This window comes from Hemitrygon akajei, unplaced genomic scaffold (assembly GCF_048418815.1).
Source record: "Hemitrygon akajei unplaced genomic scaffold, sHemAka1.3 Scf000033, whole genome shotgun sequence".
NCBI classification, from domain to species: domain Eukaryota; kingdom Metazoa; phylum Chordata; class Chondrichthyes; order Myliobatiformes; family Dasyatidae; genus Hemitrygon; species Hemitrygon akajei.
In genome coordinates, this window is record NW_027331919.1 from 1,984,335 (window position 1) to 2,011,739 (window position 27,405).

The following is a 27,405-nucleotide window of genomic DNA, read 5'->3' on the forward strand; positions in this document are numbered from 1 at the left end:
ACCCCGGGAGTGTGTGATGGGACGTGGTGGAGGAAACTTCACTCTGTGCCTGACCGCGGGAATGTGTGATGGGACGCTGCGGAGAGAGCTTCACTCCTTTCTGACCCCTGGATTGAGTGATGGGACAGTGTGGAGGGAGATTTACTCTGTTTCTGACCCTGGCATTGTGGGTTGTAGGGGGTGAGGACGGAGCTTCACTCTGTGTCTGACCAAGGGAGTGTGTGATGCGACGGTGTGGGTGGAGATTCACTCTGTGTCTGACCCCGGGAGTGTGTGATGGGACGGTGTGGAGGGAGATTCACTCTGTTTCTGACCCTGGCATTGTGGGTTGTAGGGGGTGAGGACGGAGCTTCACTCTGTGTCTGACCAAGGGAGTGTGTGATGCGACGGTGTGGGTGGAGATTCACTCTGTGTCTGACCCCGGGAGTGTGTGATGGGACGGTGTGGAGGGAGATTCACTCTGTGTCTTTCCCCGGGAGTGTGTGATGGGACGGTGTGGGTGGAGATTCACTCTGTGTCTGACCCCGGGAGTGTGTGATGGGACGGTGTTGAGGGAGATTCACTCTGTTTTTCCCCGGGAGTGTGTGATTTGACCGTGTGGCGTAAGATTCACTCTGTGTCTGACCCCGGGAGTGTGTGAAGGGACGGTGTGGAGGGAGCTTCTCTCTGTGTCTGACCCCGGGAGTGTGTGATGGGACGGTGTGAAGAGATATTCACTCTGTGTCTGACCCCGGAATTGTGTATGGGAGGGTGGGGAGGAAGGTTAACTGTGCGTCTGATCCCAGGATGTGTGATGGGACGGTGTGAACTGTGCTTCATTCTGCTAGGGTTTTTTGACGTTCCGGATGGCAGATAGACTTTTCTTTGTTCCTGATTTCCAGAGCAAACGTGTTCCGAGAACTGGATCAGAAATAAAGACCGCTGTTATTTCATATCCACCGTCAACACATCTTATGATGGAGCAAAGCAACATTGTTCAAGCTTTGATTCAAGACTCCTTGAAATCAATTCAAATGATGAAGCGGTATGTCCGACACCACTGTATGATTCCACACAAACACACGACCGTCTTCCTCACTGGGGGTTAGAGACACTGATTGAGGTTCTCTGCTCTCTTCTGTCACAGGCACCTGGCTTCAGTTACAGAGTGAAAATTCATCTGCATCGCCCCATCACACAAACCAGGGGTCAGACACAGAGTGAATCTCCCTCCGCCCCGTCCAATCTCACACTCCCGGGGTCAGACACAGAGTGAATCTCTTCGCATTCCGTCCCATCTCACGCACCCGGAGTGAAGCTCCCTCCACACTGTCCCATTACACACTCCCGGGGTTAGACACAGTCTCAATGTCTTCGCACTCCGTCCCATCTCACGCACCCGGGTACATGCACTGGGAGAGTCTCCTTCCAAGCATTAATTGACGATGCTTCATTTCACAGAGTTTTATTTACAACTCTATTCACAACCGTGACCGGACATATTGGATCGGAAAATGTGAAGACCGGTGAGTTTTGGACTGGCGCAGGCCTGTGTTATTGGAGAGGGTCAGTGGGATCTATCTGGGGAATAACACGAGACTGTGGTGTGGGAATGGGGCAATAGGGGTAGTTTGTGGATTCATTCATGGCTCTGGGGAGGGTACAAGACAGTGTTCTAGGTACACTGTACTGACACGGGGCTGAGGAGAGTGAGTGTGTCAGTAGGATTTGTTTCTGTCGGGAAGTACTTGGGCAGTGCGATTAATTTGTGGACCGGACACCCGTTTGCAGGAGAGTATGCGACGGTGGGATCCTTTGTGGACTCAGGGGGAGGGGGAATGTGGGCAAATTTAATATTTGGGGATCTGACACAGAGCAGTATGTGTGTGCTATTTTTTTTTCTCTCTTATGCAATTGTTTAACCCTCTTTGACAGGAACGTGAAACCTAATCTCCTGTATACGGTGAACGATAGAAAATCCACCTGCACTAGGTGTAAAGCGTACAGATGGAGTTACAACTGCAGTGATGGACACTATTTCATCTGTGAGAAGTCTGCTCCTTTGTCCCTGGATGTTCTTGAAAAGATGCTTGAACTCTGTCAAGATCCCATGGGTGCACTTTGAATCAAGTGACGACCCGTCTTTCCACAACCCCCCGCAACTCTCCCTAACTCTCACTCCCCTATCCTCTCCAAATCTCCCAACATCTCTGCCTCATTCTCCTCGCCTACCCTCGTCCCCATTCTCTCTCCCGCTCTCCTTTGCAGCTCTCTATCCCCAACTATCCCGCTGCTTATCGCCATCTCCCACTCTGTTTCCCCTTTCCCTACTCCGTCCCTATCATACTCCCGCCCCTTCCGCTCTCCCTTCTCTTTCCAGCCAATCGTTCCCTACTCTCTGCACACCCACTCTCATCTTTATTCTGTGCCCTCTGGTTATGCCCCGGAAATGAATTAGTGAACTCGGGAACGTCAGCCCCAGTCCCAATCCCAATCTACTTTGTCCGTCGGTTCCTCGGCACCACCATCTTGTACACTGTCGTCTCTCTCTCCTTCAAAGCTTCTCACTATTGACCGTTTGGGCCCTTCCCTTCGACACTGAGGTTCAATAGCGCGTGAGCTCCAACGTACCTACAGCACCTTTGCCAGGGAACATCCTGTCCGAATCTACACTTGCCAGATCATTCCTGACCCCAATAAAGTTGGCCTTCCTCCAATTTAGAAGCGGTCCCGAAGGTCATACCTATCCATTTCCATAATGAGTTATTTCTAATGACATTACCATCACCAGATGCAAATTGGTCCCCGACACAAACTTATATTCCCTGCCTTTTCCCATTCGGCACTAAAATATCAATTGTTGCACACACTCGTTAGGACTTTATACGCATTGATAAAGGAATCTTTCTTGAAAACATTTGACAAACTACCCAACTCGTCCTTTGACTGTCTGGCGCTCACACCCAATATCTAAAAAATTGAAATCACACTTTATCACAACCTTATGCTTCTTGCAAGAGTCTGCGAACTCTCCACAGATCTATTCCTCTGAACCCACAGGATTGTTCGGTGGACGATAAAGTAGCCCCATGAACTAGTCCACACCTTCCTTATTTTTCAGTTCCGACTATAAAATCTCACTGAGACGAGACTGGGCACTGCCGTGATGTTATCACTGACTTGTAAAACCGCCTCTTCGCTCTTGAAATATTCCCAGATTAGCACGACTGAAACAGCGGAAACTGGAATTTTGAGCAAGCGGTACTGTCCCTGTTGCAGTCAAGTTTCACTAATATCCACAGTGTCAGGCTTAGAGGCGTTGACCCCTGACCTGAGCGCACTTGCTCTTCGAACAATACTACGTGAATTGAAACGTACGCAGCTCAGAACATGAGTACCCTCAGGCTCCACTTTTTGACTCATTACTTTGTCTGTGTTCTTAACAACGTCTGTCCCAACAACCAGTCAAATATCTGTAATGGCGTTCTTGTTTTCATCCCCTGCAACTCTAGTTTTTACCACCGCTTCCCATCTTTTGATGGCAAACCTTACCGCTGGGATATTAGTTTCAATCGAGTTCAGGTGTAAATTGAGAGAGTTGCTGATGCGAGAGGAAATGAAGGAGCTGAGCAAAGTGGGGGCGGTGAGGCGCAACCTCCAGACAGGTGTCTGTGCTGCCCCCCAGTGTTCGTTTGGCAGAAGACCATCTCTGTTGTGAACAATTGTAGATTACCGTGGCATTCAAAGTGACCAGGGGCTTCAAGCTGCATAAATGTGTGTGTGTGTGTGTGTGTGTGTGTGTGTGTGTGTGTGTGTGTGTGTGTGTGTGTGTGTGTGTCCGCGCGCGCGCGCGTGTGTGTGTGTGTGTGTGTGTGTGTGTGTGTGTGCGTGTGTGTGCGTGTGAGTGTGTGTGTGTGTGTGTGTGTGTGTGTGTGTGTGTGTGTGTGTGTGTGTGTGTACATACTGCTTGAATGTATTTCACTGATATCCCTCATATGCTTGCTCCCTTTCTGTTTTATACATATTATGTATGAATTGTGCCGTGTGGGAATGTTGGTGTTGTGTTTTGCAGCTTGGTCCTGGCTGTATTCAGGGTCATTCCTGTGTGACGGAATTTTGGCACCGCCGGCACATACATATGTTTAAGTCTTCTTACCTCTTTATATCATTCAACACTCCTGCCAGGTATTGCTGCTGCTCTGACTGCAATTATAAAGAAGGAAACGATAATTAAACTGAAAACAAATCAAACCACAGTTTTGTGCCTCTGTCATCCAAGACTCCCATCCTTGAAAAGATAAACCCTCTGACTTCAACTCATATCCAATTTCCCACCACTCTTTCCCTCTAGTCCGGCTCAGCTCTCTCTCTCTCTCTCTCTCTCTCTCTCTCTCTCTCTCTCTCTCTCTCTCTCTCTCTCTCTCTCTCTCTCTCTCTCTCTCCCTCCCTCTCTCAAACACACACACACACACATTCAAACTGTGTTAATATCTCTCCACACCGTCCCATCACATATTCACTGGGTACGACACTGCGTGATGCTCCCTCCACACAATCCCATTACCACCTCCGTTGTCAGACAAGTACTGAAGCTCCCTACATACTGCCCCATCACACACTACCGTGGTCAGTCACAGAGAGAAGCTCCCTCCACAACGTCACATCACACATTACCAAGGTCAGACACAGAGTGAATCTCCCGCAACACCCTCCCTTGCCAAACTCATCTCCTTTGAACGTCCCCCCTCTCACCTTAATGCAGGTACCCTGGTATTAGACATTTCCATCCTAGGGGTAAAAGATACAAGCTATATATTCTATTTGCGTCTCGTATTGTTATACACCTCAAAGAGAAACTTAACTGGAGGTTACATCTATCCTTTTCCATAATTACCCTGTCTCTAATGGCATTGCCATCACTAGATGCAAAGTGTTCCCCGACACAAACTTCTGTCCCCTGGCGTGTCCTATTCGATAGGACGAGATCAGGTATTGCACTCTCTCATTGGGACATTGATCTGCTGATTAGGGAAATTTGCTTAACTGAATAAGAACACTATCCCAGTGGTCCTTTCACAGTCTGAGGCTCACAGTCAATACCAAGAATGTTAAACTCACCCGATGTCACAACCTGATGTCTCTTACAACAGACTCCGAGCTCTCCATTGGTTTGTTCCTCTAAATCCCCAGACTGTTCGGTGGTCGATAATGTAGCCCCATGAACGAGTTCATACCTTTCTTATTCCTCACTTGCGCCATTAAAGCCTCGCCTCAGCCTAAATTATATGTACAGTAGCACGGCTAAAACAGCGGTAAACAGGAAGGCTGAGCTGACAGATTTCCTCTCCTGCAACCAAGACTTACTAATGGCTAAACTATCATCTTTCCAGTCGTTGGCCCCTACCCTGAGCTCATCTGCCTTTCGTACAATACTTCCTGCATTGAAAAGTACGCACCTCAGAACATGAGTCCCAGCGGGCTCAAACTTTTGCTTCCTGACTTTGTCTGAAGTGCTGACAAATTCTGTCCCATCAATGACTCAACTATTTGTTGAAACATTCTTGTTATCATCCTCCTGCAACTCTTGCTTAAACACCACAACGACCCCTTTTATAATGGCAAACCTTCCCGTCGGGGTATTAGTTCCGCTCCGGTTCAGGTGGAAACTGAGAGAGTTGCTCGATGGCGGAGAAAATGAAGGAGCTGCATAAAGAGGGCCGGTGTGGTGCGGCCTCCAGGCGAGGGTCTGTGCTGCCCCCCAGTGTTCGCTCAGCAGAAGACAAGTTCATTTGTCGTAGTTTGTAGATTTCGGTAGCTTTTAAAGTGCCAAGGACGTCAAGCTGCTTATATATATGCGTGCGCGCCCGTGTGTGTGTTTATGTGTATGTGTGTGCGTGCGTGAGTGCGCGTGTACACGCTTTTACTGATATCCTGTGAATTTCTGCTACCCTCTAACTTCCACTCAAATCCAATTAACCGCCACTCTTTCTCTCTCTCTCTCTACACAGACACACACACACACACACACACACACACGCACACACACACACACACACACACACACACACACACACACACACACACACAAACACACACACACAGATTCAAACACCGAGTGAAAATCTCTCCATACAGTCGCATCCAAAACACCTGTGTTCAGACAGAGACTGAAGCTCCGTCCACACCGTCCCGTCACATACTTGACGTCAGACACTGGGTGATGCTTTCTCCGGACCGTCCTATCGCACACACCCGGGTTCAGGCACAAATTGAAGCTTACTCCCCCTGGTTCCCTTTAGCAACTCTCATGTTCCGAAGCTCCTTCCCTCTCTCCAATCCCCAAAACTCCCCCATTCCAGCAGTCTTGAATTGTGTGCCGGCTCGGAGAATGTGCGTGTGTTTGTGTTCAGAGGGTGTGCAGGGAACAGGAGAGAATTGGAAGAGGTTTTGGTGGGAGCACGGACATGGTGGTGAGATAGCAGTGACTGGGTTGATGAGTTATTGAACCAAACGATCGGCCTGTTCACACAGAACAGTGCAGATGCTCAGAACCGAGAGATCGATATCCGGTGGAAGGGGGCTGGGTGCTTTAACAACAGACGTCATCTCTCCCCCTTTCTACCCATAATTCCATATAAACAGAGAGAGAGGGAGGCTTGTAGAGGAGGGAGAGGGTTAATGGAACCGTGGAGATCTGCAGGGGATGGAGCGGGTCAGGGAGACGGAGAGACGAGCTGGGGAAGCAAGAGATAACGGAGACGGTACGGAGTGTAGGGGATGGAGAGGTGATAGAGACAGGATATGTGGAATAAGATGGCGGTGGCTGCAACGGGAAGGACTGTAGGGGAAGTCGTGGATGACGGTGACGAGGATGGTCGGCTGGGAAGGATGGTTGATGACGAACAGGAGACTGAAAACTCAATGAACCAGGAACACCTACTTCCCCTCCGCCAACATATTCTTGAACGCATCAGCAACACCTCCACATTTGTGCGGCATTTATTAGCTTTTTGCATTTGAAATTTATTTTACATATTTGCGCCCTACCGATTCCTCAAAAGAACAAATCTCCGGTGGTCTAAGTCACAGATAATAAAACAGAACGTGAATCCGGTAGAAAAGATGCGATACAGGTGGACAGGACATTTGACACGCTGGCCTTCATCAGTCAGGACACTGAGTACGGGAGTCGGAGGTCACGTTGCAGTTGCAGATGACGTCGGTCAGGCCGCACTCGGAGTATGGAGTTCAGTTCTGCTTGCCTTGCTCTAAGAGAAATCTCAACGAACTGGAAAGATTGCAGAGGGAGATTTCCGAGGTTGCTGCCGGGACAGGAGGGACTGAGTTATGGAGCGATGTTGGGAATTCTGAGACCTTTTTTCGGTGACCTTACAGAGGTGTACAAAACCACGAGGGACACAGATAAGGTGAATGCCTGCACTGTGTTTTCCCAGGACTGGGTTACCCAGAACATTAGGGACATGGTTGAGGTGAGAGTAGCTGGAAAGAGTAACGAGAGAGCGAGAGGAGTTAGATTTAAAAAAAAAGAGATGGGATGGGAGACAGTGGTAGACAGCGAGTAGAGACGGGGGAGAGAGATTATGAAGACAAGGGAGAAGAGTTGGGGAAGAAGGACGCAAGAAAGCGAGTCGAATGAAATGAGGATGTAATAGAGAACGTGGGAGAGGAGGAGGATGAGTGAGAGAGAGTTTGGAGCAACGGGAGTAAAGAAAAGGCGAGATGACGAATAACAGAGCGATAGAAAAGATGAGCTGTTGAGAGTCGGAGAGAGAGATGGGGAGAACGAGGGTGTTATCATTTGATTGAAGTCATCCCCACGGGCTGTTGACAGAGATCCCGGATCTTTTCAGGAATATCCGAGCATAAAGGTTCAGACTTCTCACAAATGAAACGGTGCTGATCTTGTTTGCATCCTTTACCTTTACATTGACTGCATTCGAAATTTCCATCCTTCTTTTTGTAAACCAGTTTAGAGGCCACTTTCCTGTTAAAGAGGGGGAACCAAGTGCAAAGATGACAAAGCTCCTCCATTAGAGAATCCCGAGTCAATCCCCGAAATCGCTGACGCACTCCCTCACCTTTGACCTGTGGCAGACCCCAAAATCTCCTATTAACCCAGTTTCCCAGCATAACCCTGTGTCAGTTTCTAGAATACTCACACTGTCCCAGTCTCACCCTGCAGCCCTGCATCAGTCCCCAAATTTATACCGCGCCCCACGTTCTCCACACAGACCGGTGTCAGACCACAGAATAATCCCAGTGCCCCACTTTCTCATCACAGGCCCTAAAATACACCCATAGCTCCACACTCTCTACAAGGACACATGTTAGTCCCCAAAATGCTCCCCCTGCTTCACACTCTCTCAGGAGGCCTGCTTTCTACAGAAAAATACTCCCACTTTCCACTCTCACCCCACATATCAGTGCCAGTCCAATGTACGCACACTGCATCACTTTCTCCGCACAGACCCGTGTCGGTCCCCAAAATACTCCCACTTCGCACTCTCAACCCAAAGGCCCGTTCCAGCCCTGAAAATAATCCCACTGCCCAACGTTCTTGTTCGAGACCAGTGTCAGAAAGCAAAACACTCCCACTTCCCACTCTCTTCCCATAGACCTCTGTCAATGCCCTAACTAATGCCAGTGACAATTTCTCTATCCACAGATCTGTGCCAGTCCGCAAAGTACTCCCACTGCTTCACTCTCTCCCAGGGCCTGTGTCATATAACCATATAACATATGACAATTAAAGCACCGAAGCAGGCCATCTTGGTCCTTCTAGTCCGTGCCGAACGCTTACTCTCACCTAATCCCACTGGCCTGCACTCAGTCTATAACAGTCCAATCATTCCTGTCCATATACCTGTCCAATTTTAAATGACAATACCGAACGTGCCACTACCACCACTACTGAAAGCTTGTTCCACACAGCTACCACTCTCTGAATAAAGTAATTCCACCTCGTTTTACCGTTAAACTTCCGCCCCCTAACTCTGAACTCCTGTCCTCCTGTTTGAATCTCCCCTACTCTCAATGGAGAAAGCCTATCCATGTCAACACTGTCTATCCCCCTCATAATTTTAAATGCCTTATATCAAGTCCCCCTCAACTTTCTACGTTCCAAAAATTAAAAACCTAACTTGTTCAACATTTCCCTATAACTTAGCTGCTGAAATATTCTAGTAAATCTTCTCTGTACTTTCTCTATTTTGTTGACATCTTTCCTATACTTCGGTAACCAGAACTGGACACAATACTCCAATTTCGGACTTACCAATGAATTGTACAATTTTAGCATTTCATCCTATACACCATGTTCTGGTTTATAAAGGCCAACATACCAAAAGCTTTCTTCACCATCTTATCCACATGAGATTCAACCTTCAGGGAACTGTGACAATTATTCCTAGATCACTCTGTTCTACTGCATTCTTCAATGTATAACCATTTACAATGTATGTACTATTTGGATTATTTCTACCAAAATGTAGCACATCAAATTTAACAGCATTAAACTACAATTGACGTTCTTCATCCCACTCATCTGACAGGCCTAAATCTCTCTGCAGGCTTTGATAACATACTTCATTATCCACAACGCCACCCAAACTAATCCTGTGGCCTACTCTATCATCAGGAGCCTGGATGACGTGCAATCTCACCCCACTTTGCATTTTCCAATCCAGTATGAACTGCCGGGGTCGCCGAAGGCGTAGTGAATAGAATTCTGTAAAATAAAATTATTATCATTAAGGATTAATCGAGCACAATTTAGGTCACTCTAATTCTGTCCCTGGGAGTGTTGATGGGATGCTGTGAAGGGAGATTCACTCTGTGTCTGACCGCGGGAGTGTGTGATGGGACACTGTGGAGGGAGCTTCACTCTGTGTCTGACCCCGGGAGTATGTGACGGGACGGTGTGGAGGGAGATTCACTCTGTGTCTGAACCCGGGAGTGTGTGATGGGACGGTGTGGAGGGAGATTCACTCCGTGCCTGATCCCAGGAGTGTCTGTGTTGCGACGGTATGGAGGGAGATTCACTCTGTGTCTGACACCGGGTGTGTGTGACGGGACGGTGCGGTCGGAGATACATTCATTGTCTGACCCCGGGTGTGTGGGTCGGGACGGTGCCGAGTGAGATTCACTCAGTGTGTGATCCGGAGGGAGTGTGAAGGGACGGTGTAGAGGGAGATTCACTCAGTGTCTAACCCCGGGAGTGTGTGATGGGACTGTGAGGATAGAGATTCACTCAGTGTCTGACACCGGGAGAGTGTGATGGGACGGTGTGGAAGGAGATTCACTCTGTGTCGGAACCCGGGAGTGTGTCATGGGACGGTGTGGAGGGAGCCTCACTCTGTGTCTGACCCCGGGAGTGTGTGATGGGACGGTGTGGAAGGAGATTCACTCTGTGTCTGACTACGGGACAGTGTGATGTGACGGTGTGGAGGGAGATTCACTCTGTGTCTTACGCAAGGAGTGTGTGATGGGACCGTGTTGAGGAAGATTCACTCTGTGTCCGACCGCGGGAATGTGTCCTGGGACGGTGTGGAGGGAGAATCACTCTGTGGCTGACCCCGGGAGTTTGTGATGGGACTGTGTGGGGAGAGATTCACTCTGTGTCTGACCCCTGGAGTGTGTGACTGGACGGTCTGGAAGGAGATTCACTCTGTGTCTGACTACGGGACAGTGTGATGTGACGGTGTGGAGGGAGATTCACTCTGTGTCTGACGCCAGGAGTGTGTGATGGGACGGTGTTGAGGAAGATTCACTCTGTGTCCGACCGCGGGAATGTGTCCTGGGACGGTGTGGAAGGAGAATCACTCTGTGGCTGACAACGGGAGTGTGTGATGGCACGGTGTTCAGGGAGGTTAAATCTGCGTCTCACCCCCTCACTCCGTGTGTGTGTGATGGGGCTCTGTGTTTGACACTGCGAGAGTCTGATGGGAAGCTCAGGTTGGGTGGTGGGGCGTGGTCATGTGTGAGTCTGACACCGGCAACGGTAGCACGTGCCTGGACGGTGTGCCGCCCCGTGTCTGAACCCAGTGCTGTCTGTGATTGGACGGTGCGGAGGGAGCTTCTCTAGTTTTCTGACCCCTGTATTGTGTGACGTCACTGGCTAGAAAGAGCATCATACTGTGTCTGACCACAGGAGCGTGCGGCGGGATGGTGCAGAGAGTGTTTCATTTCCTATCTGATCACGGGTGGGTGTATTGGGGTAGCGTGGAGGGAGGTTCACTCTGTGGTTGTCCGCAGAACATTGTGATGTGAGACAATGCAAGGAGCTTCGCTCCATGATTGACCAAAGGAGTGTGTGATCGTGGCGTGGAGAGAAAGCTTCAGTCTGAGGATGACCCGGAGCTATGGGCCAGTGTGGGAGAAAGTTCACTCTGTGTCTGACCCAGAGATGTGCGATGGGACGGTTTGGAGGAAGCATCACCCTATACCTGACCTCGGGAGAGTGTGCAGGGACGGTGGGGAGGTAGGCTCCTTCTCTGTCTGACCACGGCACTGTGAGGTCTGACGGTGAAGTGGGAGATTCACTCCCTCTCTGACACCAGGATTGTGTGTTCTGATGCTGTACAATGACCTGTACTCTGTGTCTGACGCCAGGGGTATGTGATGGGACAATGTGGAGGGAGATTCACTCTGTCTGACCCCGGGAGTGCGTGATGGGACGTGGTGGAGGAAATTTCACTCTGTGTCTGGCCCCGGGAGTGTGTGATGGGACGTGGTGGAGGAAACTTCACTCTGTGTCTGGCCCCGGGAGTGTGTGATGGGACGGTGTGGAGGGGGATTCTCTATGTGTCTGGCACCGGGAGTGTGTGATGGGACGGTGTGGAGGGAGATTCACTCTGTGTCTGGCACCGGGAGTGTGTGATGGGACGGTGTGGAAGGAGAATCACTCTGTGGCTGACAACGGGAGTGTGTGATGGGACGGTGTGGAGGGGGATTCTCTATGTGTCTGGCACCGGGAGTGTGTGATGGGACGGTGTGGAGGGAGATTCACTCTGTGTCTGGCACCGGGAGTGTGTGATGGGACGGTGTGGAAGGAGAATCACTCTGTGGCTGACAACGGAAGTTTGTGATGGGACGGTGTGGAAAGAGATTCACTCTGTGTCTGACCCCTGGAGTGTGTGACTGGACGGTCTGGAGGGAGATTCACTCTGTGTCTGACCCCGGGAGAGTGTGATGGGACGGTGTGGGGGGAGATTCACTCTGTGTCTGACCCCGGGACTGTGTGATGTGACGGTATGGAGGGAGCTTCCCTCAGTGTCTGACCCCAGGAGTGTGTGCTGGGGCGTTGTGGAAGGAGATTCTCTCTGTGTCTGACCCCGTGAGTGTGTGATGGGAATGTGTGGAGGGATATTCACTCTGTATTTGACCTCGGGAGTGTATGATGGGACGGTGCGGAGTTAGCTCCACTCAGTGTTTGACCACGGGAGTGTGTGATGGGATGAAGTGGACGGATGTTCACTCTGGTGAATGGATATATATTCTGCCGATCTGACACATACCTCTTCCTCTCTAGAGTTTATTTCAAGAAGTTTTGAATCAGAGTTAGAACAATTTTGCTTCGCCTCAGCGTAGGACATTTCAACCGTGGATATGAAATAACACCCGACTTCAATTCTGATCCATTCCTGGGAAAGAGCTTGCTCTGGAAATAACGAACAAGTAACAGTGAATGTTCCTCCGTCCGTCCATTGCATCCTGGGAACAGATACAGAGTGAATCTCCCTCCACACCGTCCCAACACACACTCCCTGTGTCAGACACAGAGTGAATCTTCCTCCACATCGTCCCAACATATACTTCCGTGGTCAGACACAGAGTGAATCTCCCTCCATACTGTCTCATCACACACTCCCGGGGTCAGACACAGAGTGAAACTCCCTCCACACCGTCCCGTCACAGACTCGCCGGGTCAGACACAGAGTGAAGCTCCCTCCACACCGTCCCGTCACACACTCGCCGGGGTCAGACACAGAGTGAATCTCCCTCCACACCGTCCCATCACACTCTCCCGGGGTCAGACACAGATTGAGGATCCCTCTAAATTGCCCTGTTAGTCGTTCCCGGGGTCAGATACAAACTTCCTCCACACCGTCCTATCACGCATTCACGTATTCAGACTCAAACTGAAGCTTGTTCACACCGCTCCATCATACTCTCCTGCCGTCAAACTCAAATTGAATCTCCAGCCACGGAAGCCCATTACACTCTCCCGGGACTCGTCAGAACGTATAGGCTCCCTCAACACTGTCCCGTCACAGACATCAGGAGTCAGTTACACATCTCCTTCCCACCATCCTATCACAAACTTCCTGAGGGACAGACGCAAATAGAATTTCAATGCACCCTGTCCCGTCACACACTCCCGGGGTAAGAGACATTATTTTACTCCGAATCACGGAACCCGCTTTCAGACACTGAGGAAATCTCCTTCAACACTGCCCATCACAGAATCCACGGTAAAAGCACAGAGTGAAACCCCCTTACACTATGATATCATACATACCCAAGTCAATCACAGAGTGAATCTCTCTCTCCCCCTCTCTCTCTCTCTCTCTCTCTCTCTCTCTCTCTCTCTCTCTCTCTCTCTCTCTCTCTCTCTCTCTCTCTCTCTCTCTCTCTCTCTCTCTATGTGTCTCCAGGGTCCCATCACACAAATATGATGTATTATCTGTATTATCGGACGCCCGTGCGGACCGTCTCTCTGACTCAGAGAACATTATTTAGATCCCTCTAAAAAGTTCAGTCACACTGAGTCTTGGTCAGACACAATGTGCCTCTCGCTCTCCGCGGCCCTAGCGGTCGACACTCCAGCGGTCAGACACAGAAAGAAACTCCCTCAGCACACACGACAAATGTCAGAGGGAGAGTGATTCTCCCTCTACAGATTCTCAACACACCACAGAACAAAGTGTCAGACACAGAGGGAAGCTGCCTCCACACAGTCACATCACACACTCCCGAGACTAACACAGTGTGAATCTCTATACTTACATACCATCATACACTCACTGGGGAGTCACAGAGTGACGCTCTCTCTGAACCGTCCCATCACACACCACTGTGTTCCCACGCAAAGCGAAGCTCCGCCCACACACTCCCATTTCACACTTCCGAGGTCAGACTCCCTCCACAACATCCAATCACACAGTCTGGTATCATATAGAATGAACGTCCTTCTGCGATCTTCCATCACACAATCCCACTGTCAGACACAGAGTGAAGCTCCATCCGTACAGTCCCATTAGACAATCATAGTGTGAAGCTGTAATGTTCCGTCTCACAATCCCGTGGTCAGACAGAGAGTGAATCCACCTCCACAGCGTCTTTTCACACTCTCCTGGATTCTGCGATAGTGAAACATTCTCCACGTATCCCCATCACACACTCACTGGGTCAAACACAGAGTGAACCATCTATTCAGACAGTCCAGATGTCAAGTCCCATCACACACTGTCGGATTCAGACAGAGTGACGCTTCCTCTCTCCATGCCTACCCTGTGATGAGGTGCGGGTGAAAGAGGGGGATGCTGCCTCACCTCTTCTTCTGGTCAACAATTCACAGATTTGAGCCTTGGTTTCGTTGACAGATCTGTACTTCGTTTGCATCTCAGTGAACTGGTGAGGGAGATCGCTTTGCATTCGTTTAAGTGACTGACGAATCTGTGATACTGAGAGAGATGGTGAAGGATGTTTAGCGTTTATAGTGACACGTGAGTCAGCGTCAGGCTACCGAACGGGTCACAAAGAGTGTTGTGTCAGTGTCACGGTGAAGCGTTTCACAGTTAAGGATATTTATATTATTAATAATAACAGTTAAGGTATTAATATTGAAATAGTAAAATGGATTCAACAGTGGCTGGATGGGAGATGCCAGAGAGTAGTGGTGGATAACTGTTTGGAGGCCGGTGACTAGTGGTGTGCCTCAGGGATCTGTACTGGGTCCAATGTTGCTTGTCATACACATTAGTGATCTGGATGATGGGGTGGTAAATTGGTTTAGTAAGTATGCATGTTTAAAACGCAGAAAGAGGCGGAGGGGGAAGTGATAAAAGAAGCTCGGAGAGAAGCTGTGTTTTTTTTGTAACAGATCGGGGCAAAGTGGCCAGACTGCGCAGGCGCGTGACTTAGCGCGACAGAGGTTTAAAAAGGAGATGAAGTTTTCAAAAGTTATTTAAATCTAAGCAAGAGGCGAAGAGGGAAGAGGTAAAAGAAGCTCGGAGAGAAGCTGTATTTTTTTAAAAGATCGCTGCAAACAGGCTAGACTGCGCAGGCGTGTGACGTAGTGCGCCAAAAGTTTAAAAAGGAAGATCGCCACAGACAGCTGCCATTGTCCGCGTGGACTGAGGCAGAGTGGGTCGGTTTTAGCTCAATCATCCTTCGACGAGAACAGTATTCTTGCAGGTAGGTTTGCTAGAGAGGCTCCAGTGGATTGAATCTAGATACAAGTGGGGAAGGGAACCAGAGTATAGGAACAGGTAGATGGGAGAAGGAAGAAAAAGAAGACAGTAAACCTCTTTGTACTGTTAGTGATAAACAGAGAGGAAGAGGTGGAGAAAATATAAATACATTTATTTTAATGTTGGAACTTTGCAAAAGAAAGGTGGATGAGCTGAGAGCATGGATTGATACCTCAAAATATGGTGTTGCAGCTATTAGTGAAACATGGTTGCAGGAGGGGTGCGATTGGCAATAAATATTACTGGATTTTGTTGCATCTGGTGTAATAAAATCGGAGGGACAAGAGGTGGAGGTGTTGCGTTGTGTGTCAGAGAAAATATTACTGCGGTGCTCTGTTAGGTTAGATTAGAAGGCTCGTCTAGGGAGACTATTTGGGTGGAATTGAGGAATGGGACAGATGTAGTAACACTTAAAGGGGTGTATTATAGACCACCTACTGGGGAGCGAGAATTGGAGGAGCAAATGTGTAAGGAGATATCAGATATTTGTAGTAAGAACAGGGTTGTGATTCTAGGAGATTTTAATTTTCAACATTTAGAATGGGAAGCCCATACTGTAAAAGGGATGGATGGTTTGGAGTTTGCAAAATGTCTGCAGGATAGTTTTTTGCAGCAATACATAGAGGTACCAACTAGAGAAGGGGCGGTGCTGGATCTTCTGTTAGGGAATGAAATAGGTCAGGTTACGGAGGTTAGTGTTGGGCAGCACTTCGGGTCCAGTGATCACAATTCCATTGGTTTCAATATAATTATGGAGAAGGATAGATCTGGACCCAGGGTTGAGATTTTTGATTGGAGAAAGGCTAACTTTGAGGCGATGCGAAAGGATTTAGAAGGAGTGGATTGGGACAATTTGTTTTATGCGAAGGATGTAATAGCGAAATCGCGGTCAAATAAAGGTGAAAATTTGAGGGTACAGAATACTTATGTTGCTGTTAGGTTGAAAGGAAAGGTTATAAGTTTGAGAGAGCCATGATTTTCAAAGGATATTGAAACCTTGGTTAGGAAAAAGAGAGATATCTGCAATAAATATAGCCAACATGGAGTAAATGAGGTGCTCGAGGAATATAAAGAATATAAGAAGAATCTTAAGAAAGAAATTAGAAAATCTAAAAGAAGATACGAGGTTGCTTTGGCAATTAAAGTGAAAATACAGTTTCTACAGTTCTATTAATAGCAAAAGGATATTGAGGGATAAAATTGGTCCCTTAGAGAATCAGAATGGACAGTTATGTGCGGAGCTGAAAGTGATGGGGGATATTTTGATCAATTTATTTTCTTCGGTATTAACTGAGGAGAAGGATATTGAATTGTATAAGGGAAGTTATGGAAACGATGAGGATTAAAGAGGAGGAAGTACTGGCGCTTTTAATGATTATAAAAGTGGATAAATCTCCGAGTCCTGCCAGGATATTCCCTCGGACCTTGAGGGAGGGTAGTGTAGAAATAGAAGCGGCTCTGATAGAAGTATTTCAAATGTCATTAGAAACGGGGAAGGTGCCGGAGGATTGGCGTATTGCTCGTGTGGTTCCATTGTTTAAAAAGAGTTCTAAGAGTAAACCTAGAAATTATAGCCCTGTCTATTTGACGTCAGTGGTGAATAAATTAATGGAAAGTATTCTTAGAGATAGTATATATAATTATCTGGATAGACAGGGTCTGATTAGGAACAATCAACGTGGATTTCTGCGTGGAAGGTCAAGTTTGACAAATATTACTGAATTTTTAGAAGAGGTTACGAGGAAAGCTGACGAGGGTAAGGCAGTGCATGTTGTTTATATGTACTTCAGTAAGGCATTTGACAAGGTTCCACACGGAAGGTTAGTAAGGAAGGTTCAATAGTTAGGTATTAATACTGAAGCATTAAATTGGATTCAACAGTGGCTGGATGGGTGATGCCAGAGAGTAGTGGTGGATAACTGTTTGTCAGGTTGGAGGCAGGTAACTAGTGGTCTGCCTTTGGATCTGTACTGGGTCCAATGTTGTTTGTCGTATACATTAATGATCTGGATGATGGGGTGGTAAATTGGATTCGTAAGTAGGCCGATGATACTAAGGTAGGTGGCGTTGTGGATAATTAATTAGGTTTTCAAAGTTTGCAGAGAGATTTAGGCCAGTTAGAAGAGTGGGCTGAACGATTGCAGATTGAGTTTAATGCTGATAAGTGTGAGGTGCTACATTTCGGTAGGATTAATCAAAATAGGACATACATGGTAAATGGTAAGGCATTGAAGAATGCAGCAGAAGAGAGTGATCTAGGAATAATGGTGCATAGTTCCCTGAAGGTGGAATCTCATGTCGATAGGGTGGTAAAGAAATCTTCTGGTATTTTGGCCTTTATAAACCAGAGCATTGAGTATAGGAGTCGGGATGTAATGTTAAAATTGTACAGCGCATTGGTAAGGCCGAATTTGAAGTATTGTGTACAGTTCTGGTCACCGAATTATAGGAAAGATGTCAACAAAATAGAGAGAGGACAGAGATTATATGCTAGAATGTTACCCGTGTTTCAGCACCAAAGTTACAGGAAAAATATGAACAAGTTAGGTCTTTATTCTTCGGAGCCTATAAGATTAAGTGCGGAAATTGATAGAAGAATGTAAAATTATGATGGGGATAGATAGAGTTGACGTGGATAGGCTATATCCATTGAGAGTAGGTGATATTCAAACAGGAGGACATAAGTTGACAGTCGGGAGCTAAAGTTTAAGGGTATCACAAGGGGGAATTTTTTTACTCAGAGAGTGGTATCTCTGTGGAACGAGCTTCTAGTAGAAGTGGTTGAGGCAGTTTCGGTATTGTCATTTAAAGTAAAATTGCATATGTGTATGAGCAGGAAACGAGTGGAGGTTTATGGGCAGAGTGCCGGTCAGTGGGAGTAGTAGAGAGTAAGTTTTCGGCACGGACTAGAAGGTTCGAGATGGCCTCTTTCCGTGCTCTAATTGTTATATATTTATATGGCTATATGTTGGGGGCACAGGTAGAGGCGTCGGCGCAAAATTGAGCAAACTTGTATCACTCTGAGGGGTGTATCAATGTCCCGGTGAAGGTTTTGCTGATGTTACAATGGGCGTCTGCGTCAGTATCGTGAGGGGAATGTCCGAGTTGCTGTGAGGAACGTGTCGGTGTCACTGTGATTGGAATTTCTGTGCCCCGGCGAGTGGTGCGCCGGGTCACAATGACGTCAGAGAAATGTCAGAGTGAGGGGCCTGGTGGTATATCAGTTGATATAGTGTCTGTGAAGGTCTGGGGTGTCCTGATCTTACAGAGAGGTGTGTATCTGTGCACGGTGAGCGACAAGTTATGGCTGAGGTGGGTGTGACAGTGTCACGCTAAGGTGTGTGTCGATGTCATGGAGAGTACTATGTCGGTTTCACTGTGAATTTTGGTGTTGCTATCACGGTGAGGATTTGCCTGTGTCAGGGTGAGGTGTGGGTAATTGCCTCAGTGAGTGGTGCATCGGTGTTATATTGAGGGGCGATACTGTCACGGTGATACAGTGAGGTTACAGTGACGTAATGGGTGTTACAGTGACGGCTGATTCTTTGCCACGGTGCGGAGCTGGACTTGTCACGTTGAGGAACGTGTAGGTGTCTCAATGTCACGGTGAAGGGTGTGTCGGTGTCCCTGTGGTGTTTTAAAATAACAATTTATTCACAGCCTGCCTCCATTTGGATCCTGTTCGGCACACCATGGGTCGAGAACCCGGCAACAATTACGATAACGGTGGACATAACGGGCGGAGTAGGCAGATCCTACGTTTCGATCTATTGACGATGTTCTTTTTCACTGCGTTGGTGAAATCAGCTGTGTCTCCTATTGGGACTCCCTTCCACCCACCAACCGCGGTCTCTCCTTCCACTACGATCACCCCCTCCGTCTCTCAGTCTCAGTTAGATTGAGCCTCATCGCAGAGAGTCTAAATCCCTTCTTCCCAGGGATGACAAGCGTTTCTCTGATTCCAGAGATTTTGTCACGTCTCCGGAATGTGACCGATTAAGTTGGAGCCGTGGGTGTTTGACTGAGCTCTCAGGGGAGGCTTATCCAGAAGAACATGACACATGGAATCCACGTAGAATTGGCCGTCTGGATACAGACTTGCTTTGTCGGTGTCATGGTGTGGACGTAACTGTGCCATGGTGGGAGTTATGTCCCTGTCCAGGAAGGGTAGTGTCAGTTCCACGGTGAGGGGCGTGATAGTGTCACGGCGTCACGGAACGGTATGTGTCAGCGTCATGGTGAGGTACGTGGTGAGGTACATGTTGCGCGGCGAGTCCGTGTCACTGTGAGGTTTTACACTCACATTTCACTCCACTCTGTTATTTTACGGTCTGACTCCAACCGGAGTCCGTTCGACTCACCATGGATCGAGAGCCCGACCACTGTCACGAAGAGGACAAACGTAACTAGGCAGAGTAGGCAGATCTTACGGTCCGGTCTATTTCCGCTGTTCTCGTTCGGCTCCTGTTTATGCGGACCTGTGGAGAGATCATTCAGATAAACAGAAGGAGAGGAAAGGGGATGATGGGAGGGGAGCGATGGGTGGAAAAATGTGAGAGAATGGTGGAGAGAAAACGAGAAGAGAAAGGGGAGGAGAAATGGCGGCGTGAGAAGAGGAAACGATGTTCTGTGTGAATGGGGAGTGGAATGTTTGAGAGACAGGGACAGAGTGGGAAAGCGAGGGGGAGTGAGGGAAGAAAAAGTGGGAGGGGGAAGACACAATGGAGCGAGAGAGAGGGGGTGCGAAAGAGAGGAAAGAGAGATTGTCACGGGTTTATTATTTTTCCTAACTGATTTACGGTTTTTCCGCTTTGTTCCTTTTTCACGCATGAGATAAATGACGGTCTTGTGGGGATGAACATGTTGTGGGGATTTTCGTGAACTCCATTGTGTTTCTTTGTTTTGTGGCTGCTGGCAAGGAGAAGGGCGGTACGGGCACGTGATGTTGTGCGCAGCGCTTTACAGTACCAGCGACCCGGGTTCAATTCCCCCCGCTGCCTGCAAGGAGTTTCCAATTTCTCCCCACGAGCGAGTAGATTTCCCCCGGGCGCTCTCGTTTCGTCCCACAGTCCAAAGACATACCGGTAGGTTGGTTAATTGGTTATTGTAAATTGAACAGTCATTAGAAAACGGAATTATTCGGAGAATTGTTGAGCAGCGCGGCCTGAGTGGCCGGAAGTGCCTGTTCCGAAATGTTTTTCAATAAAAAATAAAACAAATTATATTTTGAGAAAAAAGATAAAAGATGGTGGGAAATGGTATGCATATACAACCGGACCATCCGGTGTTTGTGATGGGTGTGATGGACCTGGATGAAAATAGAGATGGACGGTTGGACACAAATATCGGTGGTGTTGTGGACAGTGCGGAATATCGCCAATAGATTCGGTGGGGTCTGGATCAGTTGCAGATCTGGGTGGAAAATGGCAAACGGAGTTTAGCTCAGGTAAGTGTGAGGTATTTTCCTTTGGGGCGTTAAATGTGAAAGGTCAGGAGACAGTTAACGACAGAACCCATAACTGCCGACAGGGAAAGGGATCTCGGGTTGATCACGCGGTTCAATGGAGAGTTAAAGAGTTGACTGCAGACGGGCCTTTGACAAAGTCTCTCTCATGGGAGATCCATTCACAAGATTGTGATTACTGGGATGCACAAGGTTTTTTGAATTGAGTCTCCGTACTGGCTTGTCCACAGAACCCAGAGGCCGGCGGACGTCCGGGACTGGTAGTGTTATCCATGGATCCGCACTGGGAACTCTGCTGTCTGCGGCCATGACTTGTGAGAACCTGGACATTTAACAAGGTTTTGTGTGTTTCGAACGTCCTGCATCGTAGACCAGCCAGAACAACACAGGAACAGGCCCTTCGGCCGGCAATGCTGTCCAGGATGCTGGCAATGCTGGCAATGCTGTGCTGGCAATGCTGTCCCTCTTTCTCTAAGTTAGCGAGTTAGGGAAACATTTCAAATTTGAGAGTGATACCCTCTGTAACTCTTATGATCTGGTGTTATCTCTGAACATTTCGACTACCAAGGTAAAAAAAAATTATGTTTGTCCGGGTTAAACACCATCTGCCATTCCTCCACCCCATATCAGAAACTGATCTATTTCCTACGGAATTGAATGCAGGTCCTCTAAATGATCCTCAACACCCATCAACCTATCATCTACAAACATACCAAACCACCCATCTACATTCCCATCCAGATCGTTTATATAGATCACAGACAGGAGAGATCCCACCCATATCCATAGATATAGGTCACTTCATTGGAGTAGAACAAGGTTACTCAATCACAGAATGCAGAATAAAATATATTTTCGTGAGGAACCAGGGCGTTTCATGAGAACAGGGTAGTAGACATGGTGAACCGGGAAGAAAATAATTCTTTTTTTTCACTTGGTAGACTACTCTGTGTGATGGTGTGGGACCCTGGGGAATTTGACTGACTAATATGTCCGGATTAATAGACGTAATGGACGCTTGTCAAGTCCCGAATCAAGGTCCCATATGGTAGATCACTCTGGAAGATGGGAGACAGGAATGTAGAGAGAGACCGAGAAGTAATGGAGCGGTGAGACTGGGCGGGAGAGAGAAAAATAGGGAGAGTAGAAGAGAGACTGGGCAAGAAGATGACAGGTGGCGTGAGACCCAGGGAGATTTGTCGGGAGGATTTGACAGTGGAGAACAGACCAGGAATTGGTAGTAGATGTACCATACAGAGACTTGACCAAGGCTATTAATAAGGGCTCAGATGTAGACTGGTCTGGAGATGGTGTGGAACCCATGGAGATCTGTCTGACCAATTTGATTGAGGAGTACTGAACAGGTCGAGGTGCTGGATGTAATATACGTAGATTTTAACAAGATCCCATATGGTATACCGCTCTGGGAGATATTGTGCGACGCAGGCAGGGATGGCTGCTCCAGCTGATCCGGCTCGGAGATAGGATCCAAAGTTTAGGGTTGCAGTCCATCTCTCAGATTGGATGTACGTCACTAGCGGTGTTCATGGGTGGTCGGTGGTGGGACCATTGATCTTTGCCAACTAGATCGACCATTTATAGCAGATTATACAATACGCGGCAGGTAAATTTGCAGGCAACATTAACGTCGATGGCGTTTTAAACAGTGAAGACAGTTATCTCTTACAGTGGGATTTCGAGCTATCGTATTTCAGGAGGACAAACATCAGCGTAAAACTTACACGGTCAACAGGAGGAAACTTGGGAAATGTTATCGAACGTATGTACCCAGGGCGAGAGTTAAACTGTTTCCTGAAAGTTTAGTCACAGATAGACAGGGATCCTGTGGAGTGTTGTAGAACAGAGGGACGCAGGGGTACAGGTACACGGTTCCCTAAAGTGGAGTCACAGGTAGAGAGGGACCGTGGAGAATATTGTAGAACAGAGGGACCCAGGGATATAGGTACACGGTACTCTGAAAGTGGAGTCACAGTAGACAGGGACCGTGGAGAATATTGTAGAACAGAGGGACCCAGGGCTATAGGTACACGGTTCTCTGAAAGTTGAGTCACAGTAGACAGGGCGGTGTAGAAGGCGTCTGTCGCGCCGCCCTTTTTCTGTCAGGTCAATGAGTACAGGAGTAGGGAGGTCGCATTGGAATTGTACAAGACGTTAGTGAAGCCACATTTTGAGTAGAGCGTTCCCTTGCCGTCGTCCTTCTCTGGATAAGATCCCACTGAGCTAGCGACAGGGCAGAGGAGATGCACGAGGATAGTTCATGTACTGAGTAATGGAATTAAGTCAAGCAGTTTGGGACTTTATGCCTTGGAGCGCAGAGTTGATCTTACAGAGTTGTATAAAACCACATGGGGCACAGACAAGGTGAATGCACACAGTCATTGTTTTCTCCCGGTTGGATCGTACAGGACCAAAGCGCTCAGGGATAACTTGACAGCAGTAGATGATGCAACTGGGGACAAGACTGACAACTCTTTTTTACCCAGACAGTGGTCCGTCTGTGAAACCAGCTGTCAGAGGAAGTGGTGGAACCAGATGCATTAGAACTTGAACACGTGTGCTTAAAACACGTGACCGCTTCAGAGTGATGTCATTAGTGTGAACTCTGACCTGCCTGTGCAGCCACTGACAGGTCTGCGGGTCTCACGGCGATGGGAGGATCTTCATCCTCATCGATGGGAAGTTCAGTTTTCCCGAGCTTTAGCAGAGAGTAGCTGGAGTTCAGGCCGTCTGAAAGGGAAAGAGAGATAATCTGAGAGAGGGGTAGAAACAGAAGCTAGAGAGACCGGTAGAGAATTCTGGACAGAGAGACAGAGCAGAGAAAAGGGAAGAGAGAATGGGAGAGAGAGGGAGTTGAGAGGGAGAAAGTGTGCTGAAAGGCAGGGAGAAGAGTGACGGGGAAAGTCGGGTAGAGTGGATCGATGGAAGACAGGACCGAGGGTGAGAGACTGAAAGATAGTATAGAACGGGGGACAGAGAACTGGGAGATAGGGAGTGGTGGAGGAGAAGAGGAATAGAGGCTCCGAATTTTTGGCTGAATGGGGAGTGAGAAGTGTGAGAGAGATAGCGCAAGCGGGGAGAAGAAAAACTGGGACAGAGAAGGAAAGGGACAGAGGGAGCGAGTGAGAATTCATGAGAGAGGGTTGTGTTATTACTCTTCGTGGTTGTATTATTGTTTGCAAGCTTTGTCCTATTTTCACCCATTGGGCATATGACGGTCTAGTGGGGATGAACATGCTGTGGGGATTTTGTCGCTCATTTGTGTTTCTTTATTTAGTGACTGCTTGCAAGAGGAGGGAATGTAGGTAACGTGGTGATTTACAGTACCAGAGACCGGGTTCAATTCCAGCCGATGGCTGCAAGGAGTTTGAACGTTTTACCTGTGATCAAGTGGGTTTCGTCCCGGTTAGATTGTTTCAAGTTGCAACATAACTTCCTACTTTGAACTCAGTGCCATAGATGTTAATGGCAGGCATGATATCCGCCTTCCTGGCCACCTTATCAGAAAGCATGGCCAAGAGCAATGACATTGGACGCCAGGATCCTTCTGCTAATCAACACTATTTAGCGTCTTGGCTTTAAAAGATTGCTACATCTTCAGAAGGTCTTTGACAAGGTGGCGCACATGAGATTGCTTAGCAAGATAAGAGCCCATGGAATTACAGGGAAGTTACTAGCGCGGGCGGAGCATTTGCTGGTCGGCCGAAAGGAGAGTGGGACAAAAGGGATCCTATTGTGACTGTCTGCCGGTTACTACTGGAGTTCCACAGGGGTCGCTGTTGGGACCATTACTTACAGTACATGTCAATGATTTGGACTGCGCTTTTGAGGGATTTGTTGCTAAATTTGCCGATGATACAAGGATAGGTTGAGAACGGTAGTGTTGAGGAAACAGAGAAGCCGCAAAGAGACTTAACTAGTTTGGGAGGAATGGCCAAAGACGTTGCAAATGAAATGTAACGTTGGAAAGTGTATGGTCATTCACTGTGGTGGAAGCAATAATTCGGAAGACTTTTATTTCGACGGGGTGAGAACTCCAAATGTAGAGATTTAAAGAGATTTGGGAGTCCTTATGCAAGATGCCCGAAAGGTTAACCTGCAGGTTGAGTCGATTTTAAAGAAGGAGAATGCAATGTTGGCATTAATTTCCAGAGGTACAGAATATAAGAGCAAAGATGTGATATTGAGGCTCTATAAAGCATTCGTGAGACCACACTTAACGTATCGTGTGGAGTTTTGAGCTCCTTATTTTAGAAAGGATATCCTCACTTTGAAGAGGTTTCGCTGAAGATTGACGTGAATGATTCCAGGAATGAAAGGGTTACCGTATGAGGAACGTCTGGCAGCTCTTGGGCTGTATTCCCTGGAGTTCAGGAGAATGGGGGGGGGGGGGTCAAATAGAGACATTCCAATTCTCCCCTATCCACTCTACTAGTTACATCTTCAAAAAATTCTATAAGATTCGTGAGACATGATTATCCTTTCACAAATCCATGATGACTTTGGCCGATGATTTCACCGTTTTCCAAATGTGCTGTTATCACATCATTGATAATCGGCACTAGCATTTTCCACACCACCTATGTCAGACTAAACGGTCTATAATTCCCCAGTTCATCTCTCCCTCCTTTTTTAAAAAGTGGGATTACATTAGCCACCCTCCAATCCTCAGGAACGAATCCAGAATCTAAAGAATTTTGAAAAATAATCACTAATGCATCCACTATTTCTTGGGCTACTTTCTTAAGCACTCTGTGATGCAGACAATCTGGCCCTGGGGATTTATCTGCCTTTAATCCTTTCAATCTACCTAACACCACTTCCGTAATAACATGTATTTCCCTCAGTTGCTCCATCTCACTAGATCCTCGGTCCCCTACTATTTCCGGAAGATTATTTATATCCTCCTTAGTGAAGACAGAACCAAAGTAGTTATTCAATTGGTCTGTCATGTGCTTGTTCCCTATGATCAATTCACCTGTTTCTGACTGTAAGGGTCTACATTTGTCTTGACCAATCTTTTTCTTTTCACATGTCTATGAAAGCTTTTAAAGTCAGTTTTTATGTTCCCTGCCAGCTTTCTCTCATAATCTTTTTTTCCCTTTCCTAATTAAGCCCTTTGTCGTCCTCTGCTGGACTCTGAATTTCTCCCAGTCCTCAGGTGTGCTGCTTTTTTTCCCCCTAATTTCTATATGTTTCTTCTTTGGACTTGATAATATCCCTAATTTCCCTTGTCAGTCACGGGTGCACTGGTTCCTTGGTTTATTATTTTGCCAAACTGGGATGAACAATTGTTGTAGTTGATCCATGCGATCTTTAAATGCTTGCCATTGCATATCCACTGTCAACCCTTCAAGTATCATTTGCCAGTCTATCTTAGCAAATTCACGTCTCATAACTTCAGAGTTACCCTTCTTTAAGTTCAGAACCTTTGTTTCTGAATTAACTGTGTCATCCTCCATCTTAATGAAGAATTCCACCATATTTTGATCACTGTTACCCAAGGGGCCTCGCATGACAAGATTGCTAAATATCCCTTCCTCATTGCTCAATAGCCATTCCAGAATGGCCTGCTCTCTAGATGGTTCCTCGACATGTTGGTTCAGAAAACTATCCCGCATACATTCCAAGAAATCCTCTTCCTCAGCGGCCTGACCAATTTGATTCACCCAATCTATATGTAGATTGAAGTCACCCATTATAACTACTGTTGCTTTGTTGCACGCATTTCTAATTTCCTGTTTAATGCTATCCCCAATCTCACTACTACTGGTAGGTGGCCTGTACACAACTCCCACCAGCGTTATTCTGCCCCTCAGTGTTATGGAACTCTACCCATATCGATTCCACATCCTCCAAGCTAATGCCCTTCCTTTCTATTGCATTAATCTCCTCTTTAACCAGCAATATTACCCCACCTCCTTTTCTTTCCTGTCTATCCCTCCTGAATACTGAATATCCCTGGATGTTGAGCTCCCATCCTTGGTCACCCTGGAACCATGTCTCTGTGATCCCAACTGTATCATACTCATGAATAACTATCTGCACATTCAATTCATCCACCTTGTTACGAATGTTCCTCGCATTGACACACAAAGCCTTCAGGCTTGTTTCTACAACACTCTTAGCCCTTATACAATTATGTTGAAAATTGGCCCTTTTTGCTTTTAGCCCTGGATTTGCCTGCCTGCCACGATTACATTTCACCTTACTACTTTTGCTTCTTCCCTCATTTTACACCCATCTGTCTCTCTGCACTTGTTCCCATCCCTCTTCCACATTAGTTTAAATCCTCCTGAACAGCAGTAGCAAACGCTCCCCCTAGGACATTGGTTCCAGTCTAGCCCAGGTGCAGACCGTCCTGTTTATACCTGTCCTACCTCCCCCAGAACTGGCTCCAATGCCCCTGAAATTTCAATCCCTCCCCTTTGCTCCATTTTTCAAGCCACG

General features: G+C 47.5%; 1 protein-coding gene across 2 annotated transcripts in view; it reads right to left on the bottom strand.

Annotated features, from left to right (window-relative positions):
- LOC140719867 (uncharacterized) overlaps window positions 1–27,405 on the bottom strand; it is a 331,537-nt gene that overhangs the window by 291,666 nt on the left and 12,466 nt on the right. The window contains exons 5-10 of one of the 2 annotated variants that reach the window (XM_073034793.1): window positions 23,566–23,685; window positions 19,835–19,951; window positions 14,553–14,684; window positions 12,516–12,658; window positions 9,663–9,727; window positions 7,290–7,984 (exon numbers count right to left, since the gene is read on the bottom strand). In XM_073034793.1, the coding sequence (XP_072890894.1) occupies window positions 7,795–7,984; window positions 9,663–9,727; window positions 12,516–12,658; window positions 14,553–14,684; window positions 19,835–19,951; window positions 23,566–23,685 (767 nt within the window). In that variant the 3' untranslated portion in view covers window positions 7,290–7,794. Of the gene's footprint in view, window positions 1–7,289; window positions 7,985–9,662; window positions 9,728–12,515; window positions 12,659–14,552; window positions 14,685–19,834; window positions 19,952–23,565; window positions 23,686–27,405 lie in introns of those variants that run through there. The other variant, XM_073034794.1, reaches the window with a different exon arrangement.